This window comes from Balaenoptera ricei, chromosome 4, assembly GCF_028023285.1.
Source record: "Balaenoptera ricei isolate mBalRic1 chromosome 4, mBalRic1.hap2, whole genome shotgun sequence".
In the NCBI taxonomy this organism is placed as follows: domain Eukaryota; kingdom Metazoa; phylum Chordata; class Mammalia; order Artiodactyla; family Balaenopteridae; genus Balaenoptera; species Balaenoptera ricei.
In genome coordinates this window covers 19,366,472-19,385,622 of record NC_082642.1, presented here as the reverse complement: position 1 = coordinate 19,385,622, position 19,151 = coordinate 19,366,472, and the positions used below count along the sequence as shown (strand labels likewise).

At 39.9% G+C, this 19,151-nt stretch overlaps 1 protein-coding gene across 5 annotated transcripts in view; it reads left to right on the top strand.

The window, feature by feature from the left end:
• The first annotated feature begins 12,065 nt into the window (after positions 1 to 12,065).
• ARMC8 (armadillo repeat containing 8) overlaps positions 12,066 to 19,151 on the top strand; it is a 102,168-nt gene continuing 95,082 nt past the window's right edge. For 4 of the 5 annotated variants that reach the window (XM_059920246.1, XM_059920249.1, XM_059920245.1 and 1 more), the window contains exon 1: positions 12,066 to 12,351. In XM_059920246.1, the coding sequence (XP_059776229.1) occupies positions 12,307 to 12,351 (45 nt within the window). In that variant the 5' untranslated portion in view covers positions 12,066 to 12,306. The remainder of the gene's footprint in view (positions 12,352 to 19,151) is intronic. The other variant, XM_059920247.1, reaches the window with a different exon arrangement.

Genomic DNA, 19,151 nt, shown 5'->3' with positions numbered 1-19,151 from the left:
AAACGTAAAAACTCACTGAGGATTTTGAAATTATCTCCTCGAAGAGTTTCTAAAATTATCAGTTATTTTTTTTTAAAGGGGCCAGCGACTCTTCATTTTCCTACCAAATTGTTGTTTGCGTAACTAGACTGCAAGCTCAATGAAAGCAGATGAATATCTCGAAAACATCCAGGAGGGAAAAGGACCAGACTGACAATTGAAGAATTAGTGGCCAAGGCAGAAACAAGCAAACAAATAAAACCCTTCTGGCAAATTTAATCAAGAAAATAATCAAGATAATACGGAGAATAATAAAACCATCTCTGCTCATTTAAAAAAAAAACTAGATAAAATAAACAATTTCTAGGAATAAAGACACCAAAGTTAATTCAAAATGAAGCAGAAGATGTAAACAAAACAATGACAATAAGAAGACACTGGGATATATACACTACCAAATGTAAAATAGCTAGCTAGTGGGAAGCAGCTGCATAGCACAGGGAGATCAGCTCGGTGCTTTGTGACCACCTAGAGGGGTGGGATAGGCGGGGTGGGATAGGGAGGGTGGGAGGGAGACGCAAGAAGGAGGAGATATGGGGATATATGTTTATGTATAGCTGATTCACTTTGTTATACAGCAGAAACTAACACACCATTGTAAAGCAATTATACTACTATACTAAGATGTTAAAAAAAAAAAAGACACTGGGAAAGTCAAAGACATAAATCCATTGAAAGACATTTATGAGTGATTTATAGGCGATTTCTTTCAAATTTACAAGAAAGATACACTTTTCATGATATCTAAATCAATCAAGAGGGTAGAAAAAGATGGAAATCTAATATTTCCTATTAGTTTTTAATGTTTTATTTTCCCTTCTGTATTAAATTTTTTGAACTATATAAAGAACAGATACTTTTTTTTACATTGTTAAATTTAACTTCTAAAAAAAAATTTAACTTCTTCCACTTGATTTTCAATCTACAGGAATTATCTTTTTCTGGATCTTTTTTTTCTGCATTGAAAAATTGTTAATTTTAATTAACTTACTTAAAGTACCATGAACAAATCAAATCTTAAGTGCACATTTTGATGCATTTTTCCATATGTAATCACCCATATCAAGATATAAAACATTTCTAGCATTCCAAAAGACTCCCTTGTGCTTCCTCCCAAGCCTATTCTCCCAAAAGAAAAACTCTAGTCTAACCTCTAGCACCGTAGATTAGCTCTACTTGTTTTTAAACTTCATAGAAATGTCAGTGTATATTATGTACTCTTTTGTGTCTGGCTTCTTTCACTTAATATCTGTGAGATTCATTCACGAATCTATGTAACTGAGCAGGAGGACCCTATGGGGTCTTCGCAGGGCAGATGACCACCACCCCCACCACCCACAATGTCCTCCACCAGCCTCTTTGTAGAAAAACTAGCCGCCTAGGCCTTCTCCAAGTTCCAAAGAATAAATTTAATTAGAGAAGTGAGAAAATGCAGAAGCAAAGGAAAACAATCAAGCAAGACAAAATAATAATAGTTTAGCCATTAAACAAAGTCAAGGACCTTTAGTTCCTCCTCAAGGGCTATAGATAATAATCTGAGCCAGGGAATTTCCTGGCGGTCCGGTGGTTAAGACTCTGTGCTTCCAACACAGGGGGCACGGGTTTGATCCCTGAGCCATACCATATCCTTTGAGCTATTTTGCAGATACTGAAACTCCCACCAGGTGGAAGAAGTTAACTGTATGCTGATCACAAGCACGGAGACCCCAGACTGGTTGGAATCAGAAGGTTGATGATGTTGACTCCCAGTTACCTCACCACCAACCAGTCAGAATGTCCACAAGCTGATCACGCACCCACAACCCCCTCCTTCATCCTGTCTTTAAAAACCTTTCCCTGAAAGCCATCAGGGAGTTCACGTCTTTTGAGCCCTAACTACCTGGACTCCTGGCTTGGCACTCTGCAATAAACACTGCACTTTCCTTCAACACACCCCCGTGTCAGTAGATTGGGCTTTACTGTGAGCAGGTAAGCAGACTCAAGTTTGGTTCAGTAACAACTATACTATAGATAGATACAGCCATAGTATACTATTTCTTATTGCTGTGTTGTTTTCCATCGTGTGAACATACCACAGTTCATGTATCCATTTTTCTGTTGAAGGACATTTGGATTGTTTCTAACTTGGGGCTGTTATGAATAAAGCCACCATACACATTCTTGTAAAATCTTTTGGTGGACATAACACTTTTCCCCCTTGGATTATGCCCAGGAATGGAATCTCTGGATAACATAGTAGGTATATGTTTAGCTTTAATAGATAGTGTCAGTTGTGCTAATTTACACTTTCCTACGTGATATGAGTGTTCTAATTATTCCATGTGCACAACAGCACTTGGTATTATCTGTCTGTTAAATTTTAGCCATGTTGTTAGGCATGCAATGGTGTCTTCTTGTTATTTCCATGTAGATTTACAACAAAATTTTAATATGTCAATTTGAATTTTCGTCTTTTGTGACCAATAGGAAACAATAATTTAATGCCATAACATTCAAAATCTCATGGTCAAAGAAGGAAATAGAAGATTATGAATAGGGATGAAAAAGTGCCTCATGGCTTAGCTCTTAACTCTATTCCCAACCAACACCCCATTTCCAGAGGTCATACTGGTATGTTAATAAACTTGAGAATTCTCACTGCCTTTCTCAAATCCAGAGAGAATAAAACTAAATCAATAGCCTCAACTCCTTCCCATGCTGAATGAGGTGAAATGGGAGGATTGTGGGAGAAAAATGGATGTGTGAACAATGAAAATTCTTTTTGCAGACATGAAGGGCCATTCACTGAACAGGTAGACCCCCTCCAATTGTGTGTGTGGTCCATGAGGAAAGTCCCTCTCATCGGGTGGGAAAGGAATTCCCTGATTCTGTCAGAGCAAAGACAGTATCTAGATAGAGGCACACAACGATGAGCAAAATGAAAAAAGAAACCACATATCAACTATGGAAACATGCTAAAAAGAGCATAAGCTGGGATGGACCTGAGCAGGCGTTAATTAAAACTGCTTAGATACAACCAGATCTTTCTCCTCTAAATCAAGTCTGCTTGTTGAAATGGTTGATTCCAAGACAGAGAAAGTACAAAATGAGCGTGGATCATCTTGTGCCAGAAAACAAGGAAGTGCTCAAAGAATCTGAGACATCAAAAGGACATTGAGTGAAGGTTTTTCCACTGGCCAAATCTGAAACAACGTCAGCATCAAAATGCACAATCATAGTAACAGACTTTAGCCCATTGAATAAAGTAGGAATCTACTATTCCATCCTGACATAAATAAGTAAGTAAATAAATAAATAAATAAATAGGAAAAGAGAGGTCTTATTTACACAAGAATGCTGATTGATAAGTATAGAAGGAAAGTTGGAGTTAGAAAATCACCATAAACCATCATCATCATCATCATCATCATCAACATCACTTGTTACAAGGAAGAATTTTTAATGAATGCTAAAACAATTGGGGAAAACTTTGAAGAGTAATAGGATACTTACATTGTCTCAATGTATCTATTATTTGAGACTATTTATATGATCTCAAAGTATCTTTCCAAAAGATACTAATTTTAACAAAGAGAAAAATAAGGATTTTACATAGAGAAACCTGGCAGACACCACTTAACAGAGTGATCAAAGTTAATCTCACTAGGAATGGACAAATCCACATCATGTGCCCCTGATACATTACTTCTGTGGTATTCCTGCCAAAAATGCATAACCTGAATCTAATCTTGAAAAATAGGAGACAAATTGAAATAGACAAAGAATTTTTTTAAATAACTGGCCTGTCTTTAAATATATATATATAAAATGGTCATGAAATACAAGGACAGACTGAGAAAGATTAAAAATTAAATGATACTGAAGATTCATGATAACTGAATGCAATGTGTTGCTATAAAATACATTATTAAGATAATTGCCAAATCTGAGTAAAATCTGTAAATTAGATAGTATTGTATCAGTGTTAATTTCCTGATTGTGATCATTTTACTGTGGTTACATAAGGGAATTCCTTGTTTTTAGGAAACACACACTGAAATATTTAGGAATGTATGTATCTGCCCATCCATGTATTGCAGGGGCTAGAAGCTAAGAAACTATTGGGCTGGCCAAAAACTCCCTTCAGTTTTTAAGTAAAAATGAAAGACACATTTTTCATTTTCACCAAGAACTTTATTGAACAACATATTCACCCTTTTGTTCCCCTACCTTCTGCCATTTTTCAGGCAACTTCATAATTCCTTCTTCCCAAAACATTTTATCTTTTTGAGCAAAGAACTGTTCCAGGTGCCTTTTACAGTCTTCCAGGGAATTGAATTTTTTTCCATCAAGAGAATTTTGTAAAGATCTAAATAAATGGAAATCCGAAGGTGCAATGTCTGGTGAATATGGTGGATGAATCAGAGCTTCCCCAGCCAAGCTGTAACAGCTTTTGCCTGGTCATCAAAGAAACATGTGGTCTTGCGTTATCCTGATGGAAGATTATGCATTTTCTGTTGACTAATTCTGGACGCTTTTCGTCGAGTGCTGCTTTCAGTTGGTCTAACTGGGAGCAGTACTTGTTGGAATTACTTGTTTGGTTTTCTGGAAGGAACTCATAATAGAGGACTCCCTTCCAATCCCACCATATGGACAACATCACCTTCTTTGGATGAAGACCAGCCTTTGGTGTGGTTGGTGGTGGTTCATTTCGCTTGCCCCATGATCTCTTCCATTCCACATTATTGTACAGTATCCACTTTTCATCGCCCACCACAATTTGTTTTAAAAATGGAACGTTTTCATTATGTTTCAGTAGAGAATCACATGTGCAAATACAATCAAGAAGATTTTTTTCACTTAACTTATGTGGAACCCAAACATCAAAGTGATTAACATAACCAAGATGGTGCAAATGATTTTCAACGCATGATTTGGATATTTTGAGTATGTCGGCTATCTCCCATGTGGTATAACATTGATCATTCTCAATTAATGTCTCGATTTGATTGCTATCAACTTCAACTGGTCTATCCAACCATGGAGTATCATCCAGCAAGAAATCACCAGCACGAAACTTTGCAAACCACTTTTGACACGTTCAATCAATCACAGCACCTTCTCCATACACTGCACAAAAAAATTTTTTTTTCATTTTGGTTGTGTTTTTACCCTTCTTGAAATAATAAAGCATAATATGCTCTGAAAATGTTTCTTTTTTTCTTCCATCTTCAATATTAAAATGGTTACACAAAAATTCACCAATTTTGATATTTTTTTTTTAATGCACGCTGATATGACAGCTGTCACATACAGTCTAACAAAATTGTTTTGAATGAAGTTAAAGACAACTAAGTGCTACTAGAGCCATCTTATGGAAAAAACTGAAGGAATCTTTTGGCCAACCCAATACATTTCTTAGACTCCCTTGCTGGCTGAGGTCTGGATTGGGTTTTGCAGATGAGAAACACTTGTGTGAGGTTAGAAGGTAGAAGAAAAGTAAAAGCTGTTGCTTTTCTCTTCCGGCTCTGGAAATGGTGGTGGCAGCTCAGCACCCCAGGTTCATTCAGTGATGGTGAATTTCTCACTGTTCCTGATCTCAAGTGAAATATTCCCTCCCTGTTTGCCCTTTATTCCTTCCAATAATTTTGTAATCTTTTTGCTTAAAATACAAAAAATGGGTTCTTTTTTCCTGTATGTTGTACCAGCCAAGATGTCATTCAAGTAAAAGGCAATAAGCAAGATGTTTTCAACCATGAAAGTACTCCAGGGAGACAATACCCATGAGCCCCTCTTGAAAAAATATTACTTGACAATGAAATCCAGCCAAATAAGAGTTGAACAAACATAAATGACACAGGAAGGAAGAACTGTGTTTAAAAGATGATGACTGGGGGCTTCCCTGGTGGCGCAGTGGTTGAGAGTCTGCCTGCCAGTGCAGGGGACACGGGTTCAAGCCCTGGTCTGGGAGGATCCCACATGCCGCGGAGCAACTGGGCCCGTGAGCCACAATTACTGAGCCTGCGCATCTGGAGCCTGTGCTCCGCAACAAGAGAGGCCGTGATAGTGAGAGGCCCACGCACCGCGATGAAGAGTGGCCCCCGCTTGCTGCAACTGGAGAAAGCCCTCGCACAGAAACGAAGACCCAACACAGCCATAAATAAATAAATAAAATTTAAAAAAAAAAAAAAAAGATGATGATTGGGACCTCCCTGTCTGTTCAGTGGTTAGGACTTCACCTTCCAATGCAGGGGGTGCCGTTCGATCCCTGGTCAGGGAGCTAAGAGCCCACATGCCGTGCGGTAAATAAATAAAGCCCACATGCCGTGCTAAATAAATAAATAAAGTCTCTTTAAAAAAATGGGGTGGGAACACAGTATTGTAAGGCAATTATACTTCAATAAAGATGTTTAAAAAAAAATGGGGTGGGGTGGGCGCGGGGGAAAAAAGAGAAATTAAAAATGATCTACATCAAAAAAAACTTTAAAAAAAAAAGGATGATTTAAAACAGAACAGAGTGAGGGGATTGGAAATGCCATGGTGGGGGTAGGGTACTTAATGAATATAGGATTGTTCTGGAAGACCACGTTGATAGGGTGACATATTGAGCAGAAACCTTCATTAAATAAGGGAGTGAGCTGTGGAGATATCTGGGCAATGAGTTTTCAAGTCAGTTTATAAATAAAATGTTATACACATCAAGATAAAACATCCATCCCTGCTATCTGTATCTTATAATTGAACTAGGTGATTATGGCACCTACCACCACCTGATGGCAGCACATTCTACAGGAAAACTAAAGAGTGAGCAAGTCTGTGGTGGTAAAAGTAAAGAGCAGCAAACATCACAGAGAGATAAAAGAGTCCTATGGTGTCTCTAGCCTCCGAATTTTAAACTTGTCAGACATTCCATTCGGACTTCCTGATTTCATCAGATTTTTTGTTAAAAAGCAAGCAATATCTCTTGTTTATAGGTTTGATGACGTCCAGAGTCCATTCCAGTATTGTAAATGGTGAAGATTGGATTTGCTTTGCCTAAATTGTTACCTTCACGTCTCCATTTTCAAACTCATCTGCCTAATGTGGTCATCTTTGCTTGGGGTGGGTGTGGAGTTGTCTTTTAGTACCCAGGTAATCCAGAAGATGGCAACCCATCTGAAGACCTGCTGATTTTATAGTGTCTCTTTTCCTATAAATAATCGGAGCTCTTGTCCTAGCGCTGATTTTGCAAGATCTGCCAGTGTTTCCACAGCTAAGTGCAGAGAAGGGGGTGTCTTAATTCTTCCATTACACAAATGTTTTTGGACAAGCCAAGCTCTGTGTGGAGCAACGCACAGAGCTTTGCCTGGTCTGTTCCTGTTGACACTTCAGGTCAGAGCTTGGGTGCCACCCCAAACAGAAAGACTTCCTATGACTTTAGTCCTGATGAGGTTCCCTCATAGATGTTCCCTTTGCCCCACACCTTTTCACGTATCATCCTACATTCTAATGACTTGTTCTCTTGTCTCTCTTCCTTTTTTTTAAAAAATAAATTTATTTATTTATTTATTTATGGCTGTGTTGGGTCTTCGTTGCTGCTCGCGGGCTTTCTCTAGTTGCAGCGAGTGCGGGCTACTCTTCGTTGCGGTGCGTGGGCTTCTCATTGTGGTGGCTTCTCTTGTTGCAGAGCACAGGTTCTAGGCACGCAGGCTTCAGTAGTTGCAGCACGTGGGCTCAGTAGTTGTGGCTCGCAGGCTCTAGAGCGCAGGCTCAGTAGTTGTGGTACACGGGTTTAGCAGCTCCGCAGCATGTGGGATCTTCCCGGACCATGGCTCGAACCCGTGTCCCCTGCATTGGCAGGTGGATTCTTAACCACTGTGCCACCAGGGAAGTCCTCTCTTCCCTTTTTTTGAAAGCTCTGTGATAACAGGGAATGTATCTCTCTTGCTAATTGTATTATACCACCCCCCCCCAGCACCGTGCCTGGCACATAGTAGGTACCTAGTAAATATATTTTATTGAATGAATTAATTTCCAGGATCCTTGGTCCTCTTCTTCTTATTATTCTCTAAATGAGTCTCTTTCTCATTATTAAAGAAGAACAATTGTTTAATACATAGTGACTCCGTTTTTTACACTTAAATTCTTCACTCTGTGTTTCCTAAGAACAAAGGTATTCTCTTTATAACAACAGTACAATTATCAAAATCGGTACATTAACAATGATACCTCATCTACAGAGTTTGTTCACATTTTGCCATCTTTCGCCTTGATGTCCTATATAGCAAGAGGGGAAATTTATTTTTCCAGGATTCAATCCTAGATCACAAGTTGTATTTAATAAGTGTCATGTTACATTATTTTCTTTTAATCTATAGCAACTCCTCAGCTTTTCTTTGTCTTTCAGGCCAGTTTTGAAGGATGTAGATGTGTTGTGTTTCTCAAGGTTTGTCTGATGTTCCCTCATGATTACACCCATGCATTTTTGGCAGGAATACCACAGAACTGATGTTGTGTCCTTTTCAGTGCATCATATCATGGTGTCTATTTATCCCATTAGTGGTGATATTAATTATAATCACTTGAATAAAGTGGTGTCTACCAAGTTTCTCTACTATCACTAGTAACTTGTGGGGAGGTTCCGTTTCTCATCATATTCCCACCAGTTAGTTTCAGCATCCATGGTTGATTCTTGCCTCAAACAAGTATAACTCATATGGTTGTCCAGGGGTGGTTTTCAAATTCCATCATTTCTTCTATATTTGTAAGTTGGAATTCGACCACAGCAATTATTCAGTTATAAAAAGAGCATTTTCTTTTTTTTTTTTTTACTGTAGTTTCTAATAGAAGACTTTTTCAACATCTTACTAATTCTGCTTTATGCATATACACATTTTACACCCGCCAAGCACCTGAATTACAGATGCATTATTTCCCATTGCAAAGCCCTTGTAGATTTTCCTTAATTGGCTGGTTGCTTAAGTGAGTGCTCAGTAATCCCATGTGGGAGAGTCCTATCAGGTCCCAGAGGATTATGTATGAGAGAGCAAATTATTGAACATCTCAGAGTCTCACATTTTTATCTGCTTGAAGGCAGGAACCAAGTCTTTATTCCACTTTGAATCCCTGGTACAATGTGTGCACCAGTAAACCCACAGTTAGTGTCTGTTGAACTGAACTATTTCTCCTCTGCACCAGTGTTAGTCCATTTTCCTTTTTAATTTATTTAAAGAATCTCTTCTGTTTTCAAATCTTTTAAAGGGTCTTCTAAATTCCTTTTGGGATCACTCAGTTTTTGTTTTGAATCTTTCTACATTTTTAGCTTTCCTTTTTTTTTTTTTTTTGCATAGGTATGTTTCTACTTTCAAAAATATGGCTTTATTTCTCTACCCTGGCAGTTCCATTTAGATATTTATAAATACTTTTCAGATTTCTTTCTTGCTACTTACTTTCGATTGTGTATTTCTACTTTTTCTTTATTAAACTCACACTTTGTTGTCATTATTTTTTCAGAAATTAATACTGCTCTGAGATAGGGGAGGATGGGGAGAAATTTCCTTCCTGTTTTCAGGGGAGTCCGTGCGGCTATTCCCGCTCTCCACCACTGCGCCAAAGTTTTGTTGTTGCTGTTATGTGGAGGCTGAATCAATTTTTTTTATTACCCTCAATTTCTACTCATTATTTAAGTTTGAAGGATGTACCTAAGATTATTTAGTAGCAAAATTTGAACTAGAAATGGGATTCCTGATCCCAAGCTTAGAACTTTGCTAATCAATGCTTCTTTCCTGTAAAATGGCTATGTCAGTTTTCTGGAAATAAAACGGAAAAGCCTGGATGCTTTGAGTCATGTTCCCTAGCCCCTCCTCACTCTGATTTCAGCCACAGCTGTAATGATGGTTCTGCTGCAAGTTCAGATGCATGCTGCCTGTATCCTACCCCAAAAGAGAGCCTGCAGATTCTGCTTTTCTGCATCAGGTTAAGGAAGCCCTCTCTGTTCTGTGCACAGGTACAATCCAGGAGGGTAGGGAATTAAAAGCTGCGGGGAAACCCTCAACTAATATAGGATGGGAGTGGTGGGTTAATACTCCAACCTCAAGATGGATATCTAGGGGGTGGGGCATGCTGTATGTTTTTCATGGGCCCTTAGGGAATAAGCAGTGACTTCAACAATGGACCCTTATATTGACTTTTTCTTCTTTCTTTTCTCACTCTGGCTGATCCATCAATTCTGTTCCATGGAAACACTTTACAAATAAACTACTTGCACCCAAATCATTGTCCCAGGATCTGCCTTTGGGGGTGCCCAAACTAAGTCAAAAATTCATTCAACAAACATTTACTAAGTGAGTAGTCTATGCTAGGCAGTGAGATAAAAGACCTGGAAGATAAAATTCCTAGTGCCTGCTCTGAAGTGTATAATGGGGAGACAGACAAGTAAAATATTACCCCAAAAGTTAGAGTCTATTGTTGGAGATACTATGTTAGAGGCAAGAACAGAATGATGCGTGAAGACATGAGGGAGGGGTCACCTAAGCTATACTTAGGGGAGGGGCACCTGGAGGATGTATTGCATGAGCTAATTAATGAAATGTGGATCAAATACAGCTGCAACAACTCTATATCATACAAATGTCAACTGAAAATTTAGTTGATACCTCTGTACACTCTGTATAAGGGTTATGCTCTGCTCTGTTGTGGTATGTAGTACATGACATGATTCTAGGTGATACACGGATGGACATTTGAACATTTTTGTAGTTGTTATGTTAATGTGTACTAGAACAAAAATTAGGAGCACAACACACTTGATTTTACAGAGTATTATGATTTAGGATGAGGCTAAAATTACTTAATCAGTTGAAATTGGCTTTAAAGAAAAAATATTGAATAATAATACCTGGGTGCAGCTTGGCAAAGATTGTGTGGGTGGTATGCAGAGTACCGAAGTTTGGGAAATAGTGCTGCAGCAGGAAGAAAATCTACAATGAAATCACTGCTTTCCAGAAAGTCAACAGTTTGTTAGGTGACACAGGCCGGTAAGCGAGATTAGTACCACAATAAATTCAGAAACCAAGTGCAGGGGGAAGATAGGAAAGCAGTGAGGAGCAAAGTGAAGGAGAGGCTAGCTACAACATCAGTTGGAAGACAATTGCTCTAGTCCAGAGGAGAGGTAATAACAACCTGCATTAGGGAGTGGCTATAGCAATGACAGAAAGACAAGTAATATAACAGGTTCATTGCACTCATCCTGTGAAAGCCTTGCTGGTTGTGAGCAGCATGAAGTTGAAACCTGTTCAGCCAAGTCCAGGGCAGTTTTGTTCATATACACCCAAACACACAAATGGAGTGGGAGAGCTGAATTCATCAATCAGAAAATAGAATTAGAAGCATATTTTTATTTGGTCTCAATTATCAGAGGGTTTTAGGGTGAATTATTCAGATATTTGACCCCATTTTTTTCTGCTTGACTCAGAGGCTGCAGAAATGGTAACACATATATAACGTTTTCTACGTTCCACTTATGTTCTAAGAGCTTTATATTTTCCATCTTCATAGCCCCTTATTTTACACAAGAGGAAACTGAAGCATAGGAGTTTAAGTAACTTGCCGAGGTAATGCAGCTCCGTAAAGTAGCAAGGATTAAACTCAGGCGTTCTGGCTCTGGAGTATCTATTCTTAACACTACACTAGAATAAGCGGGTCGGGCAGATAATGCTGAAACAAGTCACACTTCAACGTTGGACCGTGAAAACACTCTTACTGGTGGCAGGAGACTTGGTTCTGAGATCACAGTTTCTCCATCTGTAAAATGGAGATAATAACGACACTAGGAGTTTGGTGCAAAGAAGGAGTGAGATAATGAATGTGAAAGTGAACTTCAAATTATGTATTTGGCTCTACACACCAGTTTGTCGGAATGAGTACGCGAGCTCAAGAAATTGCAATAAATCAATCTGTGACGCTTGTAGCAAGACTCCGCCCCTGAGGCTCCGCCCACCGCGAGCCGCAGGTGGGGCCGGCCGATCTTCTTTGCGCATGCGGAAACTGCTGCGCGCTCCCACCTCTCACCCAGGCTGAGAGTAGCTGCTGTTTCTGAGAGGACGATTCGTAAGGAGGCCCCTGGTGCGGTTTCCCTTTGCTGTTCCCTCTGCGGGCCCTGGCCGTACTTCAGCGGTGTCTAGAGCGTGGTCCGTTCTCGTCTACCTGCCTGCCTTTCTGCAGAGGTAACTGTGGTTGGCCCAGTAGTCGGCTGTCGAAAGTGCCGGCCCCGGCGCCGGCGCCGGCTGCAGCCGGGTGGGAAGGCTCAAGATGGCGTGCCTGTTGGAGACCCCAATCCGCATGAGCGTCCTTTCGGTGAGTGACCGGCCGCAGCCGCTCGCCTGCCCGCCCGCCCGAGAGCTCGGTCCCAGCCCGCAACATTCACCACCAACGCGGCGTGCCTCCTGGGCACCACTCCTTGGGGTGGCCTCCGGCTCAGCTTTAAGCAGGGGAGTTGAGATAGGGTGGGCGGGCGGGAGAGACGGGACCCGGCCGAGCCCGAGACGTCTCCAACTCCGGGAGCGCTCACCGGTGCAGGTTCTCAGGACAGCGTCGGGCGGGCCGGGTGGTTGGACACACGGGCAGCTGGCCGGGAGGCGCGGCTTGGGCTTTGCCAGGCGTTTCACCGAGCCGCCTTCTTACCGATGCCGCTTTCCCGGGGCCGAGCGCTTTGCCGTGTGAGGCGTCGTGCTTGCCGCTGGCCTGGGGGTGAGCGCCCACTCAGCCCTCCGCGGCTGTGGCAAAGAGATGGAGGCTTCTTGGCCCCCACTGTCTCGGGGCTGCCAGGCCAGGTCTGTGTGGCTTCTATCGCGTCCCAGCACCCGGTCACAGGCTAGAGCTGCTTGCTTCTTGGCAACGGGAATTTCATATCAGCTGCAACGTCTCCTAGTGTATGTGGTTATTTAAGCCCCTTTTCTCCGCTCTGCTGCGGAGGTCGCAGCCCTGAGTCTAAAGGAACCTGTGACTGGCCTTCCTTTTTCCTTCACGGGGAGTCAAACGTTGAAAAAAGAGATCAGATTTTCCTACTATTGAAAGAAGGGAATGTATTGACATGCCAGGAAGTAATACCTAGTTTGTTCGCTTAAATTTAAAAATGAAACCAAAGCTTTCACCTTTCGCTGTGTTGCTCTTGAGAGAACCAAGGACCGGGGTGAAAGTTACTAGGAGATGACTTAGAAGGGTTTTGCAACAAATGAGAGCTGTCCAGCTCTGAGAATGGTCAGTTTACCAGTGGTCCATTTGCTGTTGTTGGAAACAAGCAGGCAAAGACTGGTTGACCATCTTTTAGACTTATCGTGGAAGTCAGTCTGATACTGAGAGGATGGCTGGATTATAGATGCCTTGTCAGGTTCCTTGAGTCTGTGGCTCCAACGGGTTTCTCTTCCCTGACTTCTCCCACAAACACACTCACGTATCTGGAAGCACTTAGGACATTTGCTGCAGGTCACGGTTAGAGCATTGTGGCATATTCCACCTTGATTTATTTGGGCGGGAGTGGGGTGGGAGCTGTACACAGATTTGTCCTCTGATCCATTTCAGTAGTCCCTTTGCTTATTTTTAAACTGTAGCTGGGGAAATACTGCTCACCTAAGCATTGACTTAGCTTGTTACTCCACCTCTGACTGACACCTAGGAACATTTTGTGGGAGAGCAGGCCAATGACTTTCCCTCATGAGCTTTTCGTTGTTTTTTTTTAAGTATGCATCTTGACTGTTCTCAATTCCCTTTAATTATCTAGCTTATCCTTCATTTCACTTGAAGCTTCTTTAGTTTTTGTACGTTGTCAACCCATGTAGTATACAATTGAAATTTTTTGGTTTTTTTTTCACTCCCTCAGTAAATAATATTTCCTATTTTACTTTATTCAAAAACTTCTTGAAGAGTATTCCCTACTTCTAGTGAGCATTTGCTTTAGCCCTAGTCTCATTGGGGGCTCTTTTTTTCTTTTTTAAGGTTTTCACAGTCCCAAAGTCTGGTCTTTCTGTTCTTCAGTTCTGGAGCCTTGGGAAATCAGACCTTCGGATAAATGATTTAAACTGTCTAAACTCACTGATTATAATAATTTCAAGTGAAGCCTGTACCTTTCAAAGTTCTCCCTAGGGCACCACTGTTTGAAATACAAAGTGCAAGTGGAACAGGAATTAATCATCAGAAATTATCTTGAAAATAATTGGTTCCTTTAATAGGCTACTATTTTGCACCAGTTGTGTACAACACCCAGTGCACAGTTGAGCTCAGCTATGCCTTCAGGAAGCTCACCGTCTGAATGACTCCATAACCTGAGAAACATAATTCACACCGGGGGCAGATCAAATGGTTTTAAAGAATTTCCGTTCAAGGCCCTTTATACCTTCTCCTCTCTGAGAGATCTCATGCATTTTTATAACCTTAACTATAATCAGCTTACACATCTACATTGTCAGCCTTGACTGTTCTCCATTTAGTCTCACGTCTTCAGTTGTGTGGATGTTACCCATCACTTTCCAACAAAGCGCGTTCCTTCTCCTAAGAGAACTTAGTTCTGACTTCCCGTTTCTGTTAATGGTATTATCTTTCATGGATCACCCACTGTTAAAGCACTTGAATCATCATTGACTCTTCCCCCTTTCAGGCCCCTATAGCTAATCAGTCCTTAAGTTCTGTTGGCTCTTCATTCTCAGTGTTTCTCACATCTGTCTTTTCCCATGACCACCCTCTCATTCCAGAACTTATCATTTTGTGCCTGCATTACCACAGTTCCTTGCAGTTATTTTTACTGCCTCTAGTGTCTTATCCTCTTAGTTGAATTCAGTTCTCCGCATTTATTTCCCTATACAGCACATCGGATGCACCGGTTCCCTGTTTCAATTCTTCAGTGGGTTCCTGTTGCTGAAAGGCTGATGTTCATATTCAGCTTTGGATATAAGATTCTTTATCCTCTGCATGAACCTCCTATCCCATATAAACTGGCTTTCTCAAGTTGAAGTGATCTTGGGTTCTTACAAACCCCAGTAACTCTTGTTGTCTGCCTGCTCATTTGCACATATGAATTATAGCTTTGTATAGGTTTATTCATGTAACATATTTTGAGCTTCTGTCATTTGCCAGGCATGGCATTGGGTTTGGGAAAACAGTGGTGAGCTACCTAGACTGTCTCTGCCTTCTTGGAGATTAGCCTGATGGGGAAAATAGACATCAAAATGTCACACAGTTCTTTGTGAATGGTGATTAGTGTTATGAATGAAAAATATAGGGTGCTGTACAAGCATGTAATAGGGTAACGTGTTCTAATATGGAGAGCAATGAGAGCTAAGGAAGGTTTCCCTAAAGAAGTGACAATGAGCTAAGAGTTCAAGGACAAGTAAGAACTAACTAGAAAAACAGAAGAGCATTCCAGGCAAAGGGAACTGCTTTTGCAGTGGCCCTGAGGCTGTTAATAATTATTCTGTTTTATCTTCTTAGAGAGTAAATTAATTCAGAGGTAAGTGCTTGACCTTTTCTTCTTCTTAACCCAACTACTCTTTATAGCACTGTCTTTCATATATTAGATTCTCAATAAATATTTGATTGAACTATTTATTTGGAGGAGTTGGACAAAATCTCCAGGTGTCTTTCTAAGCTACACCATGATCACCCCTATCCCTCTTGAATTTGCATTTAGCGTTACAACATCACTGTTTTCAACAAATTTATAAATTTTCCCATGTTTCCCAAACTTTTGGGTGATTTTACATTGATTGCATTTTTTTTAACTTTCTATTTTGAGATAATTACAGATTCACAAGAAGTTGCAAAGATAGTACAGAGAGATCCCTGTGTATACTGTACCCAGTTCCCCCGTTTGGTCACATTTTATATAACTATAGTACAATATCAAAACCACAAAACTGATATTGGTATAAATATGTATACAGTTCTGTAACGCCATAGTAGAGATCTCCCTCATGCTACTTCTTCGTAGTCACACCTACCTGCTGCCCCACACCCACTGTCTCTAACCCCTGGTGACAACTAATCTCTTCTCCATCTCCATGATTTTGTTATTTTCTATAATGTTACATAAATGGAGTCATACAGCGTGTGACCTTTTGAGATTGGCTTTTGTCACTCAGTGTAATGCCCTGGAGATCCATTCAAGCTGTTGAATGTATCAGCAGTTTCTTCCTTTTTACTGGTGAATAGTATCCTGTGGTATGGATATATATTACGGATGTTTGAAAGATAGTTTGCTTAACTGGTCACCTGTTAGAAATTTTGGGCATTTCCAGTTTTTGGCTGTTATAACCTGCTATGAACAAACATGTACAGGCTTTTGTGTGGACATAACTTTTTGTATCTCTGAGATAAATGCCCAGTAGTGCAATTGCTAGGTTGTATGGTAAATGTATGTTTAATTCTTAAAGAAACTGACAAACTGTTCCAAAGTGGCTGTACCATTTTACATTCCCACCAGTAATGTTTGAGAGATCCAGTTTCTTTGCATGCTCACCAGCAATTTGGTATGTCATTATTTTTTATTTTAGCTGTTCTAATAGATATATAGTGATATCTCATCATGGTCTCAATTTACATTTCTGAAATGATTAGTAATGTCAAAAATATTTTCATTACTTACTTGCCATCCATATTTTATTGAAATATGAATAAAATATTTTAGTGAAATATGAATAAAATATTATAGTGAAATATGTTTTCATGTCCTTTTGCCCACTTTCTAATTGGACTGTTTGTTTTTTTACTGTAGAGTTTTGAAAGCTCTTTATATATTCTAGATGTGAGTCCTTGGTCAGATGGGTGCTTTGCAAGTATTTTCTCCCAGTCTGTAGCTTATCTTTTCATCCCCTTAAACATAGGTTAAAAAATGAACTTTGATCTTAATTTCACACCTTGTACAAAAATTAATTCAAAATGGATCGTAGATTTAATTGTAAAATATAAAACTTTTAGAATAAACAAAATTTGCAGAACCTTGGGCTTGGTAAAGAATTCTTAGACATAACACCAAAAGTATGACCTATTTTTTAAAAAATTGGTAACAGACTTAAGATGAAAATTTATGCTTTTTGAAAGACCCTGTTAAGAGGATGATTACACTATACTTTGGTCAGTTAGTAGTGATTCGAGAGAGACAAGATAATAAAATGCCTTTGAATCATACTGTAGGCTGGCACAGACAGCTAAGGCCTTCATTACGTCTATTTCCCAGTGCCATTATGCCTATTTGATGAGCAGTTATTTGAACTGTATAGGGTATTCCAAGTCTGGATATTCCTTGGTTTTGTTCTGTTCTTGATGATTATAAGCATTTGTTGGTCTTCAGGTGCATAGTGATTTGCTCTCTTACATGGACAACTGACAAGAGTTAAAAAATTTTTTTCTGTGAGGTTAAGCTCAACTATCCTATAAGTATGACTTTGCCCTCTCTTGGTTTTTAGTAGTAAATGCAAAGTAAAATCTTGTAAGCACGTTTTAAAGTTTCCCTTTTGTTTTCTCTACAAAACACCAGTAAGCACAGGGTATGTCAGGAGGTGGTCCTAAAAGAAAATCAGTATGAACTTCCTAATCTTTAATGGCAATGTGTGAAGAATGGGAGATGCTCATCGTATGTTTCTGGACATCTTCTATCTTTTTAAGGAGAGATTGCCACCTGAATTCAGACAACGAATGCTCAGGAAGTCTTTTAAGCTTTACCAAGAGTTAGGTAAGGTCTTCAGTTTCATTTGGATATCTATATCTAACCTTCTTATCTCCTCCCATTCTCATCAAGAATTTTAAAATAGTACCAGGAGCCAGGAATTTCAGTTACTGTGACTTGTATCTTTTTGATTTCTGATTTGGCAACTGTTTTGCAGTGTCATATGTTATGTTGGCTTCTAGGTAAAGATATGGATTTATTGGCAAAGGAAGATTTCTGTTATCTTCTGGAAACTGGAGAGCAGCTACCTTCACTGAGCTGTAGTGCTATGATCCTTAGGACTGTTTAGCTAGGAATGAAAAGTATTCCAAATAAGAGCTGTTTTGCAGAAACAGCCCCCACTTGTCACTTTGGTAGAAGAAAACTGTTTTGATCTCATTTCATAAACTCAGAAGAATAAAGAGTTAGCTACATTCTCTGGCATATTCATAAAACAGTTATTGGGGGAAGGGGAATGATGAGACAGTGTTATGCTTTCTGTTAAAAATGAAAAGTTATGGTCCAGTGGGAAGAGTTTCCAGCCTATAGAATCTATTAATATTTGGAGATCTTTATCACCTGCAAAATGATTAGAGAACACATGATTCTTTTGTTTCTGGAGTGTTTTAAGAATTTATTAGGCTTTCAAAAAGTTGTAAGACGTGACTGATTGGATAAGGGGAATGAGGAAAAGGAAAGAGTCAAAATCATGATCAGGCATGATTGACAAGATTTTTAGTTTTATATCTAGGTGGTATCCTCTACTGAGATGCTGAGGATTAGGAGCTGAACATGTTAGAGGAGTAAGGAGGAAAAATGAGTTTCGTTTTGGACATGCTGAGTTTGAAGTGTTTTCTGGGAATTCATTTAGAGGTGTCCAGTAGGCAGCTGGATATTCTGGAATGTTTTCCACACCACCAAGCAGTTCTCTAGTTCTCTGTGGATACTAGCTGGGTGTCCTACAATTTAACTCAATTCTGACACTATTTAATTGGAGATAGTATCAGATTCCACAGGTTAAGTCCTGCAAGACTGCCCCCACTTCAGACAGCAGTTGCAAGTCCAGGTTGTTCTCCTGTCCTCTGACTGACCAGTTATAAATCAGGGGTTCCCACTGCTCCCTCCTCAAATTCAGTCATTTGTCAGAATGGTTCACAAAGCTCAGCAAAACATTTACTTATGTTTACCAGTTTATTATAAAAGATAGAGATGAACAGCCAGGTGAAGAGGTACATAGGGCAAGATCCAGAAAGGCCCCAAGTGCAGGAACTTCTGTCCATGTGGAACTGGGGTGCACCACCCTCCTGGCAGGTGGATCCATTCACTTACCTGGAAACTTAATCACGTTTTATTCAGGAGTTTTTATAGAACGTTAGTCTCCAGCCTCCCACTCTTCCACTTCCCAGAGATTGGTGGATGGGACTGAAAGTTCCAGCCTTCTAATCACTTGGTCTTTTGGGTA